Source organism: Hippocampus bargibanti, linkage group LG08, assembly GCF_051943395.1.
Source record: "Hippocampus bargibanti isolate YZ-2025 linkage group LG08, ASM5194339v1, whole genome shotgun sequence".
Taxonomy (NCBI): domain Eukaryota; kingdom Metazoa; phylum Chordata; class Actinopteri; order Syngnathiformes; family Syngnathidae; genus Hippocampus; species Hippocampus bargibanti.
Window position 1 is genome coordinate 8,930,763 of NC_142741.1, and position 19,605 is coordinate 8,950,367.

The following is a 19,605-nucleotide window of genomic DNA, read 5'->3' on the forward strand; positions in this document are numbered from 1 at the left end:
CATAGTGGATGGCTGATCCCACCACAGAGTCATAGAAAGTCTTTAGGAGTGACCCACTGAACTCCAAAAGACCTCAGGTTCCTGAGTAGGAAGAGGCGACTCTGTCCCTTTTTGATTAGGGCATTCGTGTTTGTTGACCAGTCCAGTTTATTGTTGAGAGTAACACCCAGGTACTTGTAGGAGGTCACCCTCTCAATGTCCGAACCCTGGATGTTCAATGGTGCAGGTGAGGATTGTTTCCTGCAGAAGTCCACCACCAGCTCCTTGGTTTTCCCGGTGTTGATCTGGAGGTGATTCTGCTGGCACCAGTCCACAAAGTCCTTTGTCAGTCCCCTGTACTCCCTATCGTCTCCCTCTGTAATGAGGCCGACAATAGCTGAGTCGTCAGAGAACTTCTGAAGGTGGCAGGTTGGGGTGTTGTAGTTGAAGTCCGAGGTGTAGAGGGTGAAGAGGAATGGAGCCAGGACTGTTCCCTGCGGCGCTCCGGTGCTGCAGAGAAGCCTGCCCGACTCACAGTTCTTTACCCTCACGTACTGTGGCCTGTTTGTGAGGTAATCTGTAATCCAGGATGTGAGGTGATGGTCGACTCCGGCATGCCGCAGTTTGTCCCCCAGTAGATTTGGCTGGATGGTGTTGAAGGCACTGGAGAAATCGAAGAACGTGATCCTCACCGTGCTCCCAGCATTCTCCAGGTGCAGCAACGCCGTATGGAGGAGGTAGATGATGGCATCCTCCACACCGATGCCGGGCTGGTAGGCAAACTGTAGCGGGTCCAGCGATGAGCTTGCCAGCGGTCGCAGGTGGGCGAGTACGAGTCTCTTCATCAGGTGAGACTTTCAGCGCCACCGGTCTGTAGCTGTTGAGCTCTTTTGGGTTGGCAATCTTGGGCACTGAGACCAGGCATGACGTTTTCCACAGCTGTGGAACTCTGCCCAGCTTCAGGCTCAGGTTGAACAGGTGCTGGACAATGACACACAGCTGGTCGGAGCAGGTCTTGAGGAGTCGGGAACTGACAGACAGGCAGGAACCAGCAGGCAGAGTGGCGGCTGAGGGTGTGGCAACGGTTGGGAGGGCAGATGTTGGTTGTGGAAAGCTGGTCGTGAGAGGGGGCAGGGGGGGTAAGGCCACAGTGAGAGTTGGTGGGCTTTTGTGGCCTGAGATGTTTTTCAGGCCCTTCCAGACACCAGCGACATTGCTGGCTTGCAGCTGCTCCTCCATTTTCATCCTGTAGGCCTTCTTCCCCTCTCTGATCTTCCTCCTCAGTTGGATCTGCACGGCCTTCAGTTCCTTTCTGTTGCCCGACACAAAAGCCCTTTTCTTCTCCTTCAGGAGGACTTTTATGTCGGGATTAATCCATGGTTTGTTGTTGGCAAAACACCGCACAGTCCTGGTGGGTACAGTGTTTTGTTCACAAAAGTTAATGTAGTCTGTGATGGTGTTGGTGAGTGAGTCAATGTCCTCCCCATGAATCTCAGTAAAGAGCTCCCACCTGGTTGAGTCAAAACAGTCCCGCAGAGCTTCTTCAGCTTCTGTGGACCATCTTCTGATCGTGTGGGTCACAGCTGGTTGCCTCTGGACAAGTTTGTACACAGGCTGGAGATAAACCATATTGTGGTCTGCTCTTCCGAGAGGGGGGAGGGGGGAGGGATTGTATGCATCCTTGGCGTTTGAAAAAAATAGGTCCAATATGATATTGTCTCGGGTGGCACAAGTTACATACTGTGTGAATGTTGGGAGGGAGGATTTCAGGGAAACGTGATTGAAGTCCCCCGAGATGATGAACAAGGCGTTGGGGGACTGGGTTTGCAGCTTGTTTACAACAGTCATGAGGGCATCGGAGGCAGCGCCGCCATTTGCCGTAGGGGGAATGTACGTCGTCACGGCTATGACGTGTGAGAATTCCCGTGGCAAGTAATGTGGCCGGAGGCTAACGGCTAGCAGCTCGATGTTGCGAGTGCAGAGTTTTTCCTTCACCGTGATGTGCCCAGGGTTGCACCATTTGTCATTCACAAATACGGCAATCTCCCCTCCTTTCTGCTTACCGCTGCCTTCATTTCTGTCCGCTCGTACGAGTTGGAAGCCCTCCAACTCTGCGTGGGCGTCCGGAGTGATTGGATTGGATTGGATTTGCCTTTATTAGTCTCGCAGTGGAGAAATTTACATTTCACAGCAGCAAAGTTATGAAAGAAATGAAAGTAGAAAAGCAAAACACAGGAGCTGCTGGAAAGGCAGCCACTCTCACGGCGCCGTTTTGAAGTCAAAAGAACAAAAAAAACAAGTAACAAATAACATGACAACACAAAGACACAGAGAGACATTCATTCTTAAGCACTTTCTGTACCCTCTTTGTTACATAAAGCAGTTCCAGATGAAAGAGGAGGAGGAAAGGATCAAAGCGTCTCTTCACCAGCGGATCAGGGACATCATGGTGGAATGTGCACGTCGACTACAAGCTAAATTTTGAAAGCAAACACGCAGCTGTAGCATCCATTGACGAAAAGAGATTGTCTCACATCTCCTGTCCCCCATAAATCAGCTTCAATTACATCCCGCGACAATTCCATATACGCATCGGCGCTCTGCGCTGACGCTCCTTTCTTCTTATCGCGGGCTCCTCAAGCCATGCATCCATCCAGCCGCAGACTGTCCAACAGCACCGACCTTCCACTGAACAAAGCGGGGCTGTGAAGATGCTGCCCATTACAGGCGCAAAAAAGCACAATGGCCCCTTTGGTGTCCAGCGATGGCAGTCGAATGGCACCGACATTCCGCCCATTCAAAAACAGTACTGGCATATTCATGCTGCCGAAAAGGCGCAACCGCTCAGCACAGTCTCCTCCTTGATGAATGTCGTGGTCAAAAATGCTGAAAAACAAACTGATTGTCGATAGCCATGTCTCTGTGACGAGTAGCAAGCTGGCTTCCCGGTACGCCCTCTGGTGCCGCGTTAGCGCCGCCAGCTCGTCCATTTTATTCGGGAGCGATCTCACATTCCCCATGATGACGGACGGGAGAACGTGTCGGTATTTTCTCGTTCTTTTGATCTTTCCCGGCCCAACATCCTCGTTTCCTCCTCTTCAGTTCATCGGGGATGTCTGGTGCGGCGGCCACTAGTCCGCTATTAGCTCGCCATGCTAGTAGCTGGTCTCGACTGTAAACAATGGGATTCCGCGTGTGAGTGGATTCCCCGTTAACAGGAGCGGTGAAAAAGTAAAAAATAATGAGCAAAAGAGAAGATGCCCATCTCCTCTCCGTAGGTTTAGGGAACGAAATTAGACAAATCAAAAACGGAAAAGTAAAAAAATGAAAAAGACAAGAAAGGGAAGGAGCTGCTGTGGAGGCAGCCACACAGGGGGGCGCCATCTTGGGGATCAGCAACAGTGATTTTATTTTGTGTCTTCTTGGGCTGAACACGAGCCTGTGGTGGTTTTTTTTCGGTCCCATCATAGTAAAATTATCAGCAAAAAACTCCAAGTAGGCGATCGACGTGTGCATTCAATGAGAGGGGGTGTGCAAAGTAGCGCCGGCTGGAGCGCTGTTCGGTCGTGTGCTTCCGCCGAAGATCACTCCGCCAGCCGTGGTGGGTGTGTATTATGAAAATAGTGCTTATTATAAGGTTTAATTTTTATAAATTTGACGTTCTTAAGACGAAAAGTTTGTAAGATAAGGTGTTTGTAAGTTGAGGTCTCACTGTATTTATGCGGCACACAGTGTGTGACGCATTAGGATGTGACGTAATGTAAATGCGACATCATGTAAGGGAAGGCAGGATATGACGTATCAGGAAGTCCAAAATGTAAACAAAGATTCTAAAGCGTTGTTTAGAGATGTTTGTATCGCGAATTACCCCAACATCTCCCCCCTGACGAACATATTTGTTGGAGTCTAATTCCTGTTTCTCTTCTGGTTCGGAGTTCAACTGAGTTTTATGATGAAATACCAGCGGGGACGATAGATGGTGAACAGAAAAGACTACTTATTCTAGTAAAACAAATGGAGAACATCTCTCGTCGGAGCGGGAAGCCAAGAGCACCAAGCTCACCTCCTCAAATTAGTTTAAACACACAGAAGTTGATGACATCGTCTCGACTGAGCCAATCAGCTACGGACAAGTGTTGGGAGAACATTAGACTGAAATTTGATACTTGTCACACTCTGCATACGCAACTCGTTAACTAATAAGCTATATACATCTATAGACTAAACTAAACATGAAATAACATAGTATGTACTAAACTAAACTTGATGTTTACGGATGTGTATAAAAAACACTCTATCAATATTTAACATCGGTGGAGGTGAACAGCAAGAATATATATAGGCAGAGAGCCTCTGAGTGTGAGGCCGGGGGAGACAAGCTCTGTTGCTGTGCTCTGTGGAGAAACTGATTGCTGCGTGGAACTCATTGCCAGTTGGGACCATACGACAGGACACTAGGATTCAGACCCTTGCGAAAGGTGGCTAGGCTACATGAGGAGGACATCAAGATGGGTGAGGCCTAGAAACTCATGGAAAAGAACTCCGTCTTCAGTTTCACCTCAGAAGAGACTTTATTATGATTTAAGTATCGGAAGAGACGCTATTTTTGCCTTTGTTGCTTGTGAATTCCCCCTGAAACCTTTTTTAGGTTTTATTAAAACCTTTGTTTGCATTCAAACCTGTCGTCCATTGCACTCCTTGTCCTGTCCCGCTGAGAGCTAGCCTCTCATGACATTACATATGGCGAAGGATGCGGGCACTGGACAAGCGTTAATAAGTGCATGGACATAGATGGTTTGTGTTTTGTTTTTTTCCAAATTGAAAATATCTTCAATTACAAAAAAAAAAATGGAAGACATCTTGAAAAAACTTCTCACGAGTCAGGAAGCCCACTATCAGGCCAATTTGGCAAAAGAGAGCAAATGAACTGAAGGCAGAGGAATTGCTCTTGCAAAAACAAATGGCCACCAAGAACATGCCCCGGGTGAAGGCGGGTGATTTTTTTTTTTTAGCCAAGATGGGGGTGACGGATGATATTGAGGTGTACCTGCATACATTTGGAGCAACAGCCACTAGAGAAAGGTGGCCCAAGCAGCAATGGGTGGGATTGCTAGCCCCCTTCCTGACAGGGGAATCACTGAATGCTGTCCTGGACTTGGCCGCAGACAGAGCAGAACACAATTATCTAAAAGCTGAAATTCTCAGCAGACATGGGCTCACCAAGTTCGGGATGGCACAGCGCTTCCACACCTGAATGTTCCAGCCAGACCAGCCTCCACGGGTACAGATGCACGAATTGGCCCGCATCACCCGGAAGTGGCTGGAACCGGAAATGAGCTCGGCAGCTGAGGTGGTCGAGGCCATTGTCGTGGATCGCTACTTACGGGCCCTGCCCTATGAGGCAAAAAGGATCATCAGTCAGCAGTCGCTGACTACTGCCTGTCAGACAGTGGCAGCAGTCGAGCAGTACCAGGCCACAGCGGACATGCTACGAACGACCAGGAAGGAAACCGGCAACACATCCCCACCCAGGACTGGAATGGCCCGCACAAAGGTGCCCAAGCGTCCCAACACAACCAAGATGGCTCCAGGCGGCATCAGAAGCCCACCCAGACAGTGGCGGATATCCAGGGGCACTGAGCCCAGACAATGCTACAGATGCGGAGAGACGGGACACATCTCATGGCAGTGTGGAAAACCAACGGGACACTCCATGCCGACCGCTGACTCTTCCAGTGCCCACCCTGCTCACTATGCCTCCCTCCTGGGGTGTAGTGACAGCCCACTAACAAGACCCCCCACCTGTCCAGTTACAGTGAATCAACAGGATGTTGAAGCCCTGCTGGACTCCGGAAGCCTGGTCACCTTGGTGCGACAAACGCTGGTGGATCCAACCAGGTTGTCTCCAGAGAAAACCCTCCCAGTCTCCTGTGTCCACGGAGATACCAGAGAATACCACACCACCGAACTCACCATTACAACAACCAAGGGAATCATCCGCATGGTAGCTGGCGTGGTTGACTCTCTCCCTGTCCCCCTCCTGATTGGACGCGACTGCCCGGCCTTTCACCCACTATGGAGAGAAACACAGAAAAGACTGGCCCGACTCCCTCGGAAGGGGAGAGGTAAGACACGTGCAGTGAATACTCAAGCCTACCACCCTAATTCACTCTCCCAAGCCTGTGCTCTCCTAGGGACAGCAAATGCACCACCGGAGACGGAGTCTGGCCCAGAGACAGCCGAGGAGACTCCAGCCCCAGAAAATTTCCCGGCTTCTAGTGGTGATGAGAACCCAGGGGCCCAGAAGCTGCCTCCTCTAACAGGCCGGTATGGTACAGCCCAGTTACAGGATCCTACCCTTGCCAACGCCATGAAAAATGTGCAGGTTTTAGAGGGTGGAGTACTGGGGGAAAGGACAAGTCCCACATACCCCCATTTTGCTGTTGACCGGGGGCTATTATACCAGGTAACGAAGCAAAATGATGAAGTATGTGTACAACTTCTCGTGCCACCGCCACACCGAGCTACAGTACTGGACTTGGCACACACACACCTGCTAGGGGGACACTTAGGGGTCGAAAAGACAAAAGAGAGACTCTTGCAACGGTTCTTCTGGCCAGGGGTGCACAAGGATCTGGAGAACTATTGTCGTTCTTGCCCCGAGTGCCAACAGGTGGCTCCAAAGCCCACATACAGAAACCCGCTCATTGAGGCTTGGGCTGGATATAGTTGGGCCTCTACCAAAAAGTGCTAGGGACACCAGTATATCTTAGTTATGGTTGATTATGCCACTCGATTTCCAGAGGCTGTTCCCCTCAAAAAGGCTACCACTAGGCAGATTGCAAAGGAACTGTTTGCTCTCGCCAGCCGGGTGGGATTCCCAAAGGAGATACTGACAGTCCAAGGTCATGTAGGACCTATGTGCCCTGCTCAAGGTCAAGCAACTGAGAACCTCCATCTACCACCCACAGACGGATGGGTTGGTAGACCGGTTCAACAAGACCCTCAAGGCCATGATGAGGAAAGTGATCAAAGAAGATGGCCGAAACTGGGATCAACTGCTGCCGTACTTGCTGCTTGCCGTGAGGGAGGTACCACAGTCTTCTACTGGGTTTTCACCCTTTGAGCTGTTGTACTCTTACAGTCGCCGGGGACTGCTGGATATCTCCAAAGAGGCTTGGGAAGACCAGCCGTGCCGACAACGTACCCTCATCGAGCATGTGGGGGACATGAGGGAAAGGATGAAGGGCATTTATCCGAGAACACATGGAATCGGCCCAACGACAGCAGCAAGCCTCCTACAATAGACCTGCCCAGCCTCGAGAGTTCAAGCCAGGGGACAGAGTGCTGGTCTTGGTGCCAATGGTGGAGAGGTCGCCGGTTCGCGTCCCGGTCCGGCCTCCCTGTGTGGAGTTTGCATGTTCTCCCCGGACCCGCGTGGGCTTTCTCCGGGTACTCCGGTTTCCTCCCACACTCCAAAAACATGCATGGCAGGCAGATTGACTACTCCAAATTGTCCCTAGGTGTGAGTGTGAGAGTGACTGTTGTACGTCTTTGTGTGCCCTGCGATTGGCTGGCAACCAATTCAGGGTGTCCCCCGCCTCGTGCCCGAAGACAGCAGAGATAGGCTCCAGCAACCCCCGCGACCCTAATTAGGATTAAGCGGTACGGAAAATGAGATTTTATATATATATATATATATATATATATATATATATATATATATATATATATATATATATATATATATATACAGTGAGACCTCAACTTACGAACTTATATGGTTCCCAGACAGAGTGTGTAAGGTGAAAAGTGTGTATCTCAAAAAAAAAAAAAAAATCCCATAGGAAACCATTAAAATGGTAATAATCCGTTCCTGGGTTTCCATAAAATATAGTTTTTAACTAAATAAGCCTTAAAACTACACACAACATACCTTATTCTATGTATAATAAATGTGCTATTGTATTGTAATGAAAGAAATACACTGCATTATATCATAAAGTCACAAAGAGAAGCACATTACATGAGGACTGTAAAGAATTTTTTTTCAACTTCTTCGATTGCCCGAGACCGTCGCTTTGAGAGCAAGGAAACACCTTTTGCAACAGACGCACCTTTGATGGTTTCTGTGTTCCGGAGAATGGGAGCAATTGTTGACTTAGCATAGCCTTGCTCGGCCACTAAATCACACAAATGCACACCTCGTTCGTGTTCTTCAATTATCTCCTTCTCAGCGACTGTGATTTTATTTTGTGTCTTCCTGGGCTGAACACGAGCTTGTGGTGTTTTTTTTTTTTTTTTTTTTTTTTTTTTTTTTTTTTTTCGGTCCCGTCAGAGTAAAATTATCAGCAAAAAGCTCCAAGTAGGCGATCGACGTGTGCATTCAATGAGAGGGGGTGAGCAAAGTAGCGCCGGCTGGAGCGCTGTTCGGTCGTGTGCTTCCACCGAAGATCCCTCCGCCAGCCGTGGTGGGAGTGTATTATGAAAGTAGCGCTTATTATAAGGTTTAATTTTCATAAATTAAAGGTTCTTAAGACGAAAAGTTTGTAAGATAAGGTGTTTGTAAGTTGAGGTCTCACTGTATATATATATATATATATATATATATATATATACAATGGTGGGCTGTCAGGGCCAGCAAGGCCTTCTCTGCTGGCCTAACATAATCAGACATCATTATCATAATTATAATAAAAGTCAATTTAATTGAAAACGTATTTTTTCTAAATATATATATAATTATTATACATACTGTTTTCTTGATGTTATATTATATCCATTTGGTTATGCTCCTTTCAGTGTTGTAGTTTTAGGTCAGAGTTTTTAATCCAATCAGAATTCAGCTAGTTTGTGTTGCCAGGCTGTATGAAATCTGACCGACGCCTTTAGAATCAACAGTGAGGGCGTCTGTGCGCTGTACATGAACGGGCATGTAGTTGATATACAGTTGCAATAGCCAATCAGATCACGAGTTGGCACAGTAAGGCCAGCTAGAGGGCCTCGCGTTGAACATGACGTACGCGTCCTGTGATTGGATACTCACTTTACCTCAGCCCGGAAACCCGGAAACTTCAGCAGAAAAACCAAGTATATCTCCTCGCTTTTTTAACCCACAATGGCTGAAAGAGAGGACAACTCGCTGTCGCATGTAGGTAAGCCTATTCTCAAGAACAAATAAAAAAGATTTGTTTACTTTTATTTTCAACAAATAGTTCGTTTTGTGAACGTCTTGTTGTTTTTCTTATATTAAACTGACATTTTGTAATTTAGCGTAAAATCTTGTTAAAGATTGCATATTCTTGGTGGACTTCATAAACTTTGTGGACAAATGATTTTAAATCTCCTTTTATTTTTACGTCTTTGCAGTATCACGTATAGTGACAAGTTCTAATTGCTGATGCAGATTTATTGATGTGTAATTGCTCCGGAAAATAGCCTGCGTTGTAGACGATTAAGGTGATGCCACGGCCAGTACTGCGTGCATGTGCTCTTGTAAATGATATCTCCAGCCGTTGTGTCATAAATTATGGTATTACAAGGGATATTTGTTCAAGTCGGACTAAGCGGGACTTCACTGAATGCCTAGGTGTGAAATGCACGGACCGCCACTGAACAGAAAAAGAAGAAGATATATATATATACTCAGAAGACCACATATGATGAAAAAGAGAAATGGATTCAGTTTTCCCTTGACCGGACGCGGGTCACCGGGGCCTCTCTCTGGAGCCAGGCCTGGAGATGGGGCTCGTTTGGCGAGCGCCTGGTGGCCGGGCCTACACCCATGGGGCCCGGTCGGGCTCAGCCTGAAGAGGAAACGTGGGTCCCCCTTCTCAAGGGCTCACCACCCATGGGAGGGGCCAGAGGGGTCGGGTGCAATGTGAGCTGGGCGGCAGCCAAAGGCGGGGACCCTGGCGGTCCGACCCTCGACTGCAGAAGCTAGCTCTGGGGACGTGGAATGTCACCTCTTACAGGGAAGGAGCCTGAGCTGGTGCACGAGGTTGAAAAGTTCCGACTAGACATAGTTGGGCTTGCCTCCACACACAGCCTGGGTTCCGGTACCAGCCCTCTCGAGAGGGGTTGGACTCTCTTCCACTCTGGAGTTGCCCACGGTGAGAGGCGTAGAGCAGGTGTCGGCATACTTATTGCCCCCCGACTCGCCGCCTGTACATTGGGATTCACCCCAGTAGACGAAAGGGTTGCTTCCCTCCGCCTTCAGGTGGGGGAACGGGTTCTGACTGTTGTCTGTGCATATGCACCAAACAGCAGTTCAGTGTACCCATCCTTTTTGGAGACCTTAGGGGGTGTGCTGGAGAGCGCTCCCCCTGGGGACTCCCTTGTTCTGCTGGGCGATTTCAATGCTCATGTGGGCAATGACAGTGGGACCTGGAAGGGCATGATTGGGAGGAATGGCCCCCCCGATCAGAACAGGAGTGGTGTCTTGTTATTAGACTTCTGTGCTCAACACGGATTGTCTATAACAAACACTTTATTCAAACATAAGGGTATCCATTTGTGCACGTGGCACCAGGACACCCTTGGTCGCAGTTCGATGATTGACTTTATAGTTGTATCATCGGATTTGCGGCCTCATGTTTTGGACACTCGAGTGAAGAGAGGGGCGGAGCTGTCAACTGATCACCACCTGGTGGTGAGTAGGCTCCGTTGGTGGGGGAAGATGCCAGTCCGACCTGGAAGACCCAAACGTGTTGTGAGGGTTTGTTGGGAACGTCTGGCAGAATCCCATGTCAGAAGGAGTTTCAACTCCCACCTCCGGCAGAACTATACACATGTCCTGGGGGAGGTGGGGGACATTGAGTCCGAATGGACCATGTTCCGTACCTCCCTTGCTGAGGCGGCAAATCAGAGTTGCGGCCGTAAGGTGGTCGGTGCCTGTCGTGGAGGCAATCCCCGTACTCGCTGGTGGACACCAGTAGTAAGGGATGCCGTAAAGCTGAAGAAGGAGTCCTACCGGGCTTATATAGCCTGTGGGACTCCTGAGACAGCTGACACGTATCGACTAGCCAAGCGGAATGCAGCCTCGGTGGTCGCCGAAGCAAAAACACGGGCATGGGAAGAGTTCGGTGAGGCCATGGAAGCCGACTTCCGGACCGCTTCGAGGAAATTCTGGTCCACCATTCGGCGTCTCGGGAGGGGAAAGCAGTGCACCACTAACACTGTGTACAGTGAGGGTGGGGCGCTGCTGACTTCGACTCGAGACGTCGTGAACCGGTGGGCAGAGTACTTCGAAGACCTCCTCAACTCCACCAACACGCCTTCCTTGGAGGAAGCAGTGTCTGGGGACTCCGAGGTGGGCCCTCCGATCCTTGTGACTGAAGTCACCGAGGTGGTTAAAAAGCTCCTCGGTGGCAAGGCCCCGGGGGTGGATGAGATCCGACCGGAGTTCCTAAAGGCTCTGGATGTTGTGGGGCTGTCCTGGCTGACACGCCTCTGCAACATTGCGTAGTCATCGGGGAGAGTGCCTCTGGATTGGCAGACCGGGGTGGTGGTCCCCCTTTTTAAAAAGGGGGACCGGAGGGTGTGTTCCAACTACAGAGGGATCACACTCCTCAGCCTCCCTGGAAAGGTCTATTCAGGGGTCCTAGAGGGGCGGGTCCGTCGGAAAGTCGAGCCTCAGATTGAGGAGGAACAGTGTGGTTTTCGTCCCAGCCGCGGAACAGTGGACCAGCTCTACACCCTTAGCAGGGTCCTCGAGGGCGCATGGGAATTCGCCCAACCACTCTACATGTGTTTTGTGGACTTGGAGAAAGCGTTTGACCGTGTCCCTCGTGGAGTTCTGTGGAGGGTACTTCGGGAGTATGGGGTACAGGAGCGGCTGATACGGGCCGTTCGGTCCCTATATGACCAATGTCAGAGTCTGGTTCGCATTGCCGGCAGTAAGTCGGAACCGTTTCCAGTGAGGGTTGGGCTCCGCCAAGGCTGCCCTTTGTCACCGATTCTGTTCATAACCTTTATGGACAGAATTTCTAGGCGCAGCCGAAGCGTTGAAGGTTTCTGTTTTGGTAGCCTCAGTATAGCATCTCTGCTTTTTGCAGATGATGTTGTACTGTTGGGGCCTTCAAGTGGAGCTCTCCAACTCTCGCTGGAGCGTTTCGCAGCCGAATGTGAAGCGGCTGGGATGAGAATCAGCACCTCCAAATCTGAGACAATGGTTCTCAGTCGGAAAAGGGTGGAGTGCCCTCTCCGGGTCGGGGAGGAGATTTTGCCTCAAGTGGAGGAGTTTAAGTATCTGGGTGTCTTGTTCACGAGTGAGGGTGAAAGGGATCGAGAGGTCGACAGGCGGATCGGTGCGGCGTCTGCCGTGATGCGGACTTTGTACCGATCTGTCGTGGTGAAGAAGGAGCTGAGCCAAAAAGCAAAGCTCTCAATCTACCGGTCGATCTACGTCCCAACCCTCATCTATGGTCACGAGCTATGGGTTGTGTCCGAAAGAACGAGATCCCGGATGCAAGCGGCCAAAATGAGCTTTCTCCGTCGGGTGTCCGGGCTCTCCCTTAGAGATAAGGTGAGAAGCTCGGTCATCCGGGAGGGGCTCAAAGTCGAGCCGCTTCTCCTCCACATCGAGAGGAGCCAGATGAGGTGGCTCGGGCATCTGATTAGGATGCCCCCGGGACGTCTCCCTCGTGAGGTGTTCCGGGCATGCCCCACTGGCAGGAGATCCCGGGGACGACCCAGAACACTCTGGAGAGACTATGTCTCCCAGCTGGCATGGGAACGCCTCGGGATCCGCCAGGACGAGCTGGAAGAAGTGGCTGGGGAGAGGGAAGTCTGGGCTTCCCTACTGAAGCTGCTGCCCCCGCGACCCGACCCCGGATAAGCGGCAGAAGATGGATGGATGGATGGATGGATGGATATATATATATATATATATATATATATATATATATATATCTTCTTCTTTTCCTTTCGGCTTTTCCCCTCAGGGGTCGCCACAGCGAATCAGTGTCCTCCATCTATCCCGGTTTTGTGCATCCTCTTCTCTCACACCAGCTATCTTCATGTCCTCTTTGACCACATTCATAAACCTCCTCTTCGGTCTTCCTCTCGGTCTCCTGCCTGGCAGTTCAAGGCTCAGCATCCTTCTCCCGATATAGTCACTCTCTCTCCTCTGGACATGTCCAAACCATCTCAGTCTGGCCTCTCTGACTTTCTCTCCAAAGCCTCTAATATGAGTTGTGCCTCTAATGTACTCATTCCTGATCCTATCCAACCTGGTCACTCCCAAAGAAAACCTCAACATCTTCAGCTCTGCTACCTCCAGCTCTGCTTCCTGTCTTTTCTTCAGTGGCACTATCTTCAGTCCAAACATCATGGCTGGTCTCACCACGGTTTTATACACTTTTCCTTTCATCCTAGCTGAAACCCTTCTATCACACATCACATCTGACATTTTTCTCCAGCCGCTCCAGCCTGCCTGGACACGCTTCTTCACCTCTTTTTCACACTCTCCATTGCTCTGGACAGTTGACCCCAAGTACTTCTTCCACCTTCTTTATCTCTTCTCCCTGTAGCATCACTCCTGCACTTGGATCCCTCTCATTCACACACATATATTCCGTCTTGCTGCGACTGATCTTCATTCCTCTCTTTTCCAGGGAATATCTCCACATCTCTAGTTTCTCCGCCACCCGTTCCCTGTTCTCGCTACAGATCACAATGTCATCTGCAAACACCATGGTCCAAGGAGATTCTTGTCTAACATCGTCTGTCAGCCTGTCCATCACCATAGCAAACAAGAAGGGGCTCAGAGCTGACCCCTGGTGGAGTCCCACCTCCACCTTGAATTCCTCAGTCATGCCGACAGCACACCTCACAACTGTCTTACAGTCATGATACATGTCTTGTACCGCTCTGACATACTTTTCCGTCACTCCAGACTTCCTCATGCAATGCCACAGCTCTTCTCTGGGCACCCTGTCATCCGCTTTCTCCAGATCTACAAAGACACAATGCAATTCCTTCTGACCTTCTCTGTACTTCTCTATCAGCATTCTTAAAGCAAACACTGCATCTGTCGTACTCTTTTTTTGGCATGAAGCCATACTGCTGCTCACAAATGTTCACTTCTGCTCTTAGTCTTGCTTCAACTACTCTTTCCCAGAGTTTCATTGTATGGCTCATAAACTTTATTCCTCTGTAATTAGTACAACTCTGCACATCTCCTTTGTTCTTAAAAATGGGCACGAGTACACTTTGTCTCCATTCTTCAGGCATCTGTTCACCATCTAAGATCTTGTTGAATAACCCAGTCAGGAACACCACCGCCACCTCTCCAAGACACTTCCATACCTCGATTGGTAAATCATCAGGCCCGAGTGCCTTTCCCCCCTTCATCCTCTTTAGCGCACTCCTCACTTCATCGTTGCTACTGCTTGCTACGTCTTGGTCCACAACAGTCACGTCTTCTTCTACTCTTTGTTCCTTCTCATTTTCCTCATTCATCAATTCTTCAAAGTACTCTTTCCATCTTGCCATCACACTACTGGCACCTGTTAATACATTGCCATCTCTATCCTTAATCACCGGCTGCAGGTCCTTACCATCTTTGTGTCTCTGTCTCGCCAGCCTGTAAAGATGAGTCTCGCCTTCCTTGCTGTCCAGCCAAGCATACAAGTCATCATAAGCCTCTTGTTTGGCCTTTGCCACCTTTACTTTAATCGTGCGTTGCATCTCCTTGTACTGCTGTCTACTCTCATCCGTCCTCTGTGTCCCACTTCTTCTTTGCTAACCTCTTTCTCTGTATACACTCCTGCACCTCCCCATTCCACCACCAAGTCTCCTTATCTACATTTCTTCCACTCGATACACCAAGTACTTTCGGACCTGTGTCTCTGATTATGTTCGCTGTAGTTTGCCAGTCATCTGGAAGGACCTCTTGCCCACCCAGTGCTTGTCTTACCTCCTTCCTAAATGTTATATATATATATATATAGTTATATATATATGTACACACATATATATATATAGTTATATCGATATTCTCGGGCGTCGGAAAAAATATAGATATAACTGGACTATCGATATATCCGATCCTGCAGGCATGTAATTTTCTCCTTGAGTTCATAGAAATAGTATCGTAATAAGCAGTACTATCGATATAACCGATATCGATATGAGACTTTACTATATATATATATATATATATATATATATATATATATATATATATAGTAAAGTCTCGTTTTATCACCCTTTCCCTCATGTATATGTATATATATATATACACTTATATACCTCAATTTACGAACTTAATTGGTTCCCAGACAGAGTGTGTATGGCAAAAAGTGTGTATCTCAAAAAAAAATCACATAGGGAACCATTAAAATGGGAATAATCCATTCCCAGATTTACATAAAATATACTTTTCAACTAAATAAGCCTTAAAACTACACACAACATACCTTATTCTATGTATCATAAATGTGTTATTGTATTGTAATGAAAGAAAGATTTACATTTGTGATTGTCATTTATGGCTTGATGGAATGGCGTTGGAGGTCGAAGGTCAAAGGGAATTGCTTTTTGGAAAGAGAGGCGCATTACATGAGGACTGTAATTAAAGAAATAAACTGCTGTCAAATAAAGTTTTATTTACCTTTTTGATGGTCATTGATGGCTTATGGAAGATCACTACGCCAGCCGTGGTGGGTGTGTATTATGAAAATAGTGCTTATTATAAGGTTTAATTTACATAAATTTGACCTTTGTAAGATGAAAAGTTTGTAAGATAAGGTGTTTGTAAGTTGAGGTCTCACTGTATGTATATATATATATATATATATATATATATATATATATATATATATATATATACACGAACCACGAGCACTGGAGCCCCGCAGGGATCCGTCCTCTCTCCATTGCTCTTCTCTCTCTACACGAACGACTGCACCTCAACGCACCCAGCTGTCAAATTCATAAAGTTCGCAGACGACACCACGGTCATCGGTCTCTTCAAAGACGGCGACGAGTCTGCGTACCGACAACAAGTGGAGCAGCTGGAGCTCTGGTGCAGCCGTCACAACCTGGAGCTGAACACGCTCAAGAGAGTTGAGATGATGGTGGACTTCAGGAAACATCCATCACCACAGCTACCCCTCACACTATCCAACTGCCTGGTGTCAACCGTTGAGACCTTCAAGTTCCTGGGAATCACAGTCTCCCAGGACATGAAGTGGGAGGTCAACACCAACTCTATCCTGAAAAAGGCCCAACAGAGAATGTACTTCCTGAGGCTGCTAAAGAAGCATGGCCTGCCACAGGAGGTGCTGCAACATTTCTACACGGCTGTCATCGAATCCATCCTGTGTTCTTCCATCACCGTTTGGTTCGGGGCCGCCACAAAAATGGACAAAATCCGACTTCAACGGACAGTTAGGACGGCGGAAAAAATCATTGGCACCGCCCTACCCACTCTCGAGGACTTGCACACTGCAAGAATCCAAACTAGGGCGCGGAAAATCCTACTGGACCCTCCGCACCCTGCCCACCACCTTTTCCAGCTACTCCCCTCAGGCAGGCGCTACCGATCCATGCGCACCAAATCCAGCAGACATTTAAACAGCTTCTTCCCCCAAGCCATTAACTCTTTGAACTCTTTCAACAGTAGCCAAAATGGAACTGTATAGTGCCACTTAGCAGTTTTTTTTGACAACGATACTAGTGCAGCGTGTTCTACCGGAAACAAATTCCTTGTGTGTTCTACATACTTGGCAATAAAGATGATTCTGATTCTGATTCTGATATATATATACATACACACATATATATCGATATTCTCGGGAGTCGAAAAAAATATCGATATAACCGGACTATCGATATATCCGATCCTGCGGAAATGTAAGTTTTCTCCTTGCGTTCATAGAAATAGTATCATAATAAGCAGTACTATCGATATAACGAGACTTTACTGTATATATATATATATATATATATATATATATATATATAAAAAAATCCGGGTCTCACCCACCATGGGTGGTGTCTGTCCCCCATTTTAGCTCGGGTCCTCTACCAGAGGCCAGGAAGCTTGAGGGTTCTGCGCAGTATCCGTGCTGTTGCCAGCACTGCGCTTTTCTGGACCGAGATATTTGATGTTGTTCCCGGAATCTGTTGCAACCACTCGTCGAGTTTGGGGGTCACTGCCCCGAGTGCTCCGACCAACACAGGCACGACTGTCACCTTTACCTTCCAGGTTTTCTCCAGCTCCTCTCTGAGCCCTTGGTATTTCTCGATTTTCTCATGTTCCTTCTTTCTGATGTTTCCATCACTCGGGACCGCTACATCCACGACAACGGCTTTCTTTTCCCCTTTATCTATGACCACGATATCTGGATGGTTGGCCATTACCATCTTGTCGGTCTGTATCTGGAAGTCCCATAGGATCTTTGCTCGGTCATTCTCCACCACCTTGGGAGATGATTCCCATTTTGACCTTGGGGTTTCCAGTCCATACTCCTCACAGATGTTTCGGTAGACTATGCCAGCCACCTGGTTATGGCGCTCCATGTAGGCTTTCCCTGGCTGCATCTTACACCCTGCAGTTATGTGTTGGATTGTCTCAGGTGCCTCTTTGCACAACCTACACCTTGGGTCTTGTCTGGTGTGGTATATCCCTGCCTCTATGGCTCTGGTGTTCAGGGCCTGCTCTTGGGCAGCCAGGATGAGTGCCTCTGTGCTGTCCTTTAGGCCAGCCCTCTCTAGCCACTGATAGGACTTATTGAGATCAGCCACTTCTGCTATGGTTCGGTGGTACATCCCGTGTAGGGGCTTCTCCTCCCATGATTGTCCCTCTTCCATCACCTCATCCTCTGTTCCCCATTGTCTGAGACATTCTCTGAGTACATCCTCCGTTGGAGCCTTCTCTTTGATGTATTCATGGAGCTTGGATGTTTCATCCTGGACAGTGGCTCTCACACTCACTAGTCCCCGGCCTCCTTCCTTACGGCTTGTGTACAGTCTCAGGGTGCTGGACTTGGGATGGAACCCTCCGTGCATGGTGAGGAGTTTTCGGGTCTTAACATCCATGGTCTGAATCTCTTCCTTTGGCCACCTTATTATTCCTGCAGGGTATCTGATCACTGGCAGGGCATAGCTGTTTATTGCCCGGGTCTTGTTCTTGCCATTGAGCTGGCTTCTGAGGACTTGCCTCACTCGCGGGAGGTATTTGGTTGTCGCCGCTTTCCTTGTTGCTAGTTCGAGGTTGCCATTGGCCTGTTGTATACCAATGTACTTGTAGCTGTTTTCAATGTCTGCTATTGTTCCTTCAGGGAGTGAGACCCCTTCAGTGTGGACTACCTTGCCCCTCTTAGTCACCATCCGACTACATCTCTCCAGCCCGAATGACATTCCGATGTCACTGCTGTAGATCCTGGTTGTGTGCATCAGGGAGTCTATGTCCCTTTCGCTCTTAGCATACAGCTTTATGTCATCCATGTCGTGGAGGTGACTGATCGTAGCTCCATTTCTGAGGCGGTATCCATAGCCTGTCTTGGCGATTATCTGGCTGAGGGGGTTCATTCCTATGCAGAACAGCAGTGGGGAGAGTGCATCACCTTGATATATGCCACATTTGATGGACACTTGCGTTAGTGGCTTGCCATTGGCTTCAAGTGTGGTTTTCCACATCCTCATCGAGTTTGCAACGAAGGCTCTCAGGGTCCTGTTGACCTTATACAACTCCAAGCATTCAGTGATCCATGTGTGTGGCATCGAGTCATATGCTTTCTTGTAATCAATCCAGCCTGTGCACAGGTTGGTATGTCGGGACCTGCAGTCTTGAGCGACTGTTCTGTCAACCAGCAGTTGATGTTTGGCACCTCTAGTATCTCTACTAATGCCTTTCTGTGCTTTGCTCATGTATTGATCCATGTGTCCACTTATCTTAGCCGCAATGATGCCTGACATGAGCTTCCATGTTGTGGAGAGACAGGTTATTGGCCGATAGTTGGAAGGAACTGCACCCTTTGAGGAATCCTTCATGATCAGGATTGTTCGCCATCCTGGGTGACTCCCATCCTTCAGCAACTGGTTCATTTGTGCTGCTAGGCGCTCGTGGAGAGCTGTGAGTTTCTTTAGCCAGTAGGTGTGGACCATATCCGGGCCTGGTGCCGTCCAGTTTTTCCTACCTGAGACTCTTCCTTGTATATCTGCCGCTGTGATGGTAACTGGGTTCTGTTGAGGGAGGTTGCTGTGCTCCTCTTTCAGAGTCACCAGCCATTGTGCACTGCTGTCATGTGCGACCTCCTTCTCCCGTATGCCTTTCCAGTATCTTTCAATTTCCAGCCTTGGAGGGTCTGCTCTGCTGTTAGAACCCTGCCACTGAGCGTACACTTTCGCAGGTTGTGTTGCGAACAGCCTGTTTATTCTTCTGGCCTCATTCTCTTTCGTATACCTCTTTAGGCGACTGGACAAGGCCTGGAGCCTTTGTTTGGCAGTTTCGAGTGCTTCAGGTATGGTTATCTGCATGTACCTCTTGGGTATTGGCCTTTTATTCACACCTCTCTGGATCTCCGTCAATTGACTCACATCTTTCCGAGCCGCCTTGATCTTGGCCTCCAACCGTCTTTTCCATGGTGGGTAATGAATCTCGTGGCTCTCATGGTT

The 19,605-nt window shown here is 48.6% G+C and overlaps 2 protein-coding genes across 2 annotated transcripts in view; both read left to right on the forward strand.

The window, feature by feature from the left end:
* Window positions 1–19,605, forward strand: part of gdap2 (ganglioside induced differentiation associated protein 2) — a 127,446-nt gene that overhangs the window by 50,604 nt on the left and 57,237 nt on the right. The gene's annotated exons all lie outside the window — the stretch shown is intronic.
* LOC148894517 (uncharacterized) lies at window positions 1,690–7,637 on the forward strand. Its single transcript, XM_089003355.1, has 2 exons — window positions 1,690–6,104; window positions 6,174–7,637. Exons 1-2 carry the CDS (start codon window positions 5,234–5,236, stop codon window positions 6,731–6,733), a joined length of 1,431 nt encoding a protein of 476 aa, XP_088859481.1. The 5' UTR covers window positions 1,690–5,233; the 3' UTR covers window positions 6,734–7,637.

Excerpts from the sequence above, each read along its gene's own strand:
- LOC148894517 (XM_089003355.1), top strand. The coding sequence starts at position 5,234 with ATGTTCCAGCCAGACCAGCCTCCACGGGTACAGATGCACGAATTGGCC. Across the intron at positions 6,105-6,173 it reads ACTCCCTCGGAAGGGGAGAG|GGACAGCAAATGCACCACCG; the intron begins GTAAGACACGTG and ends GTGCTCTCCTAG.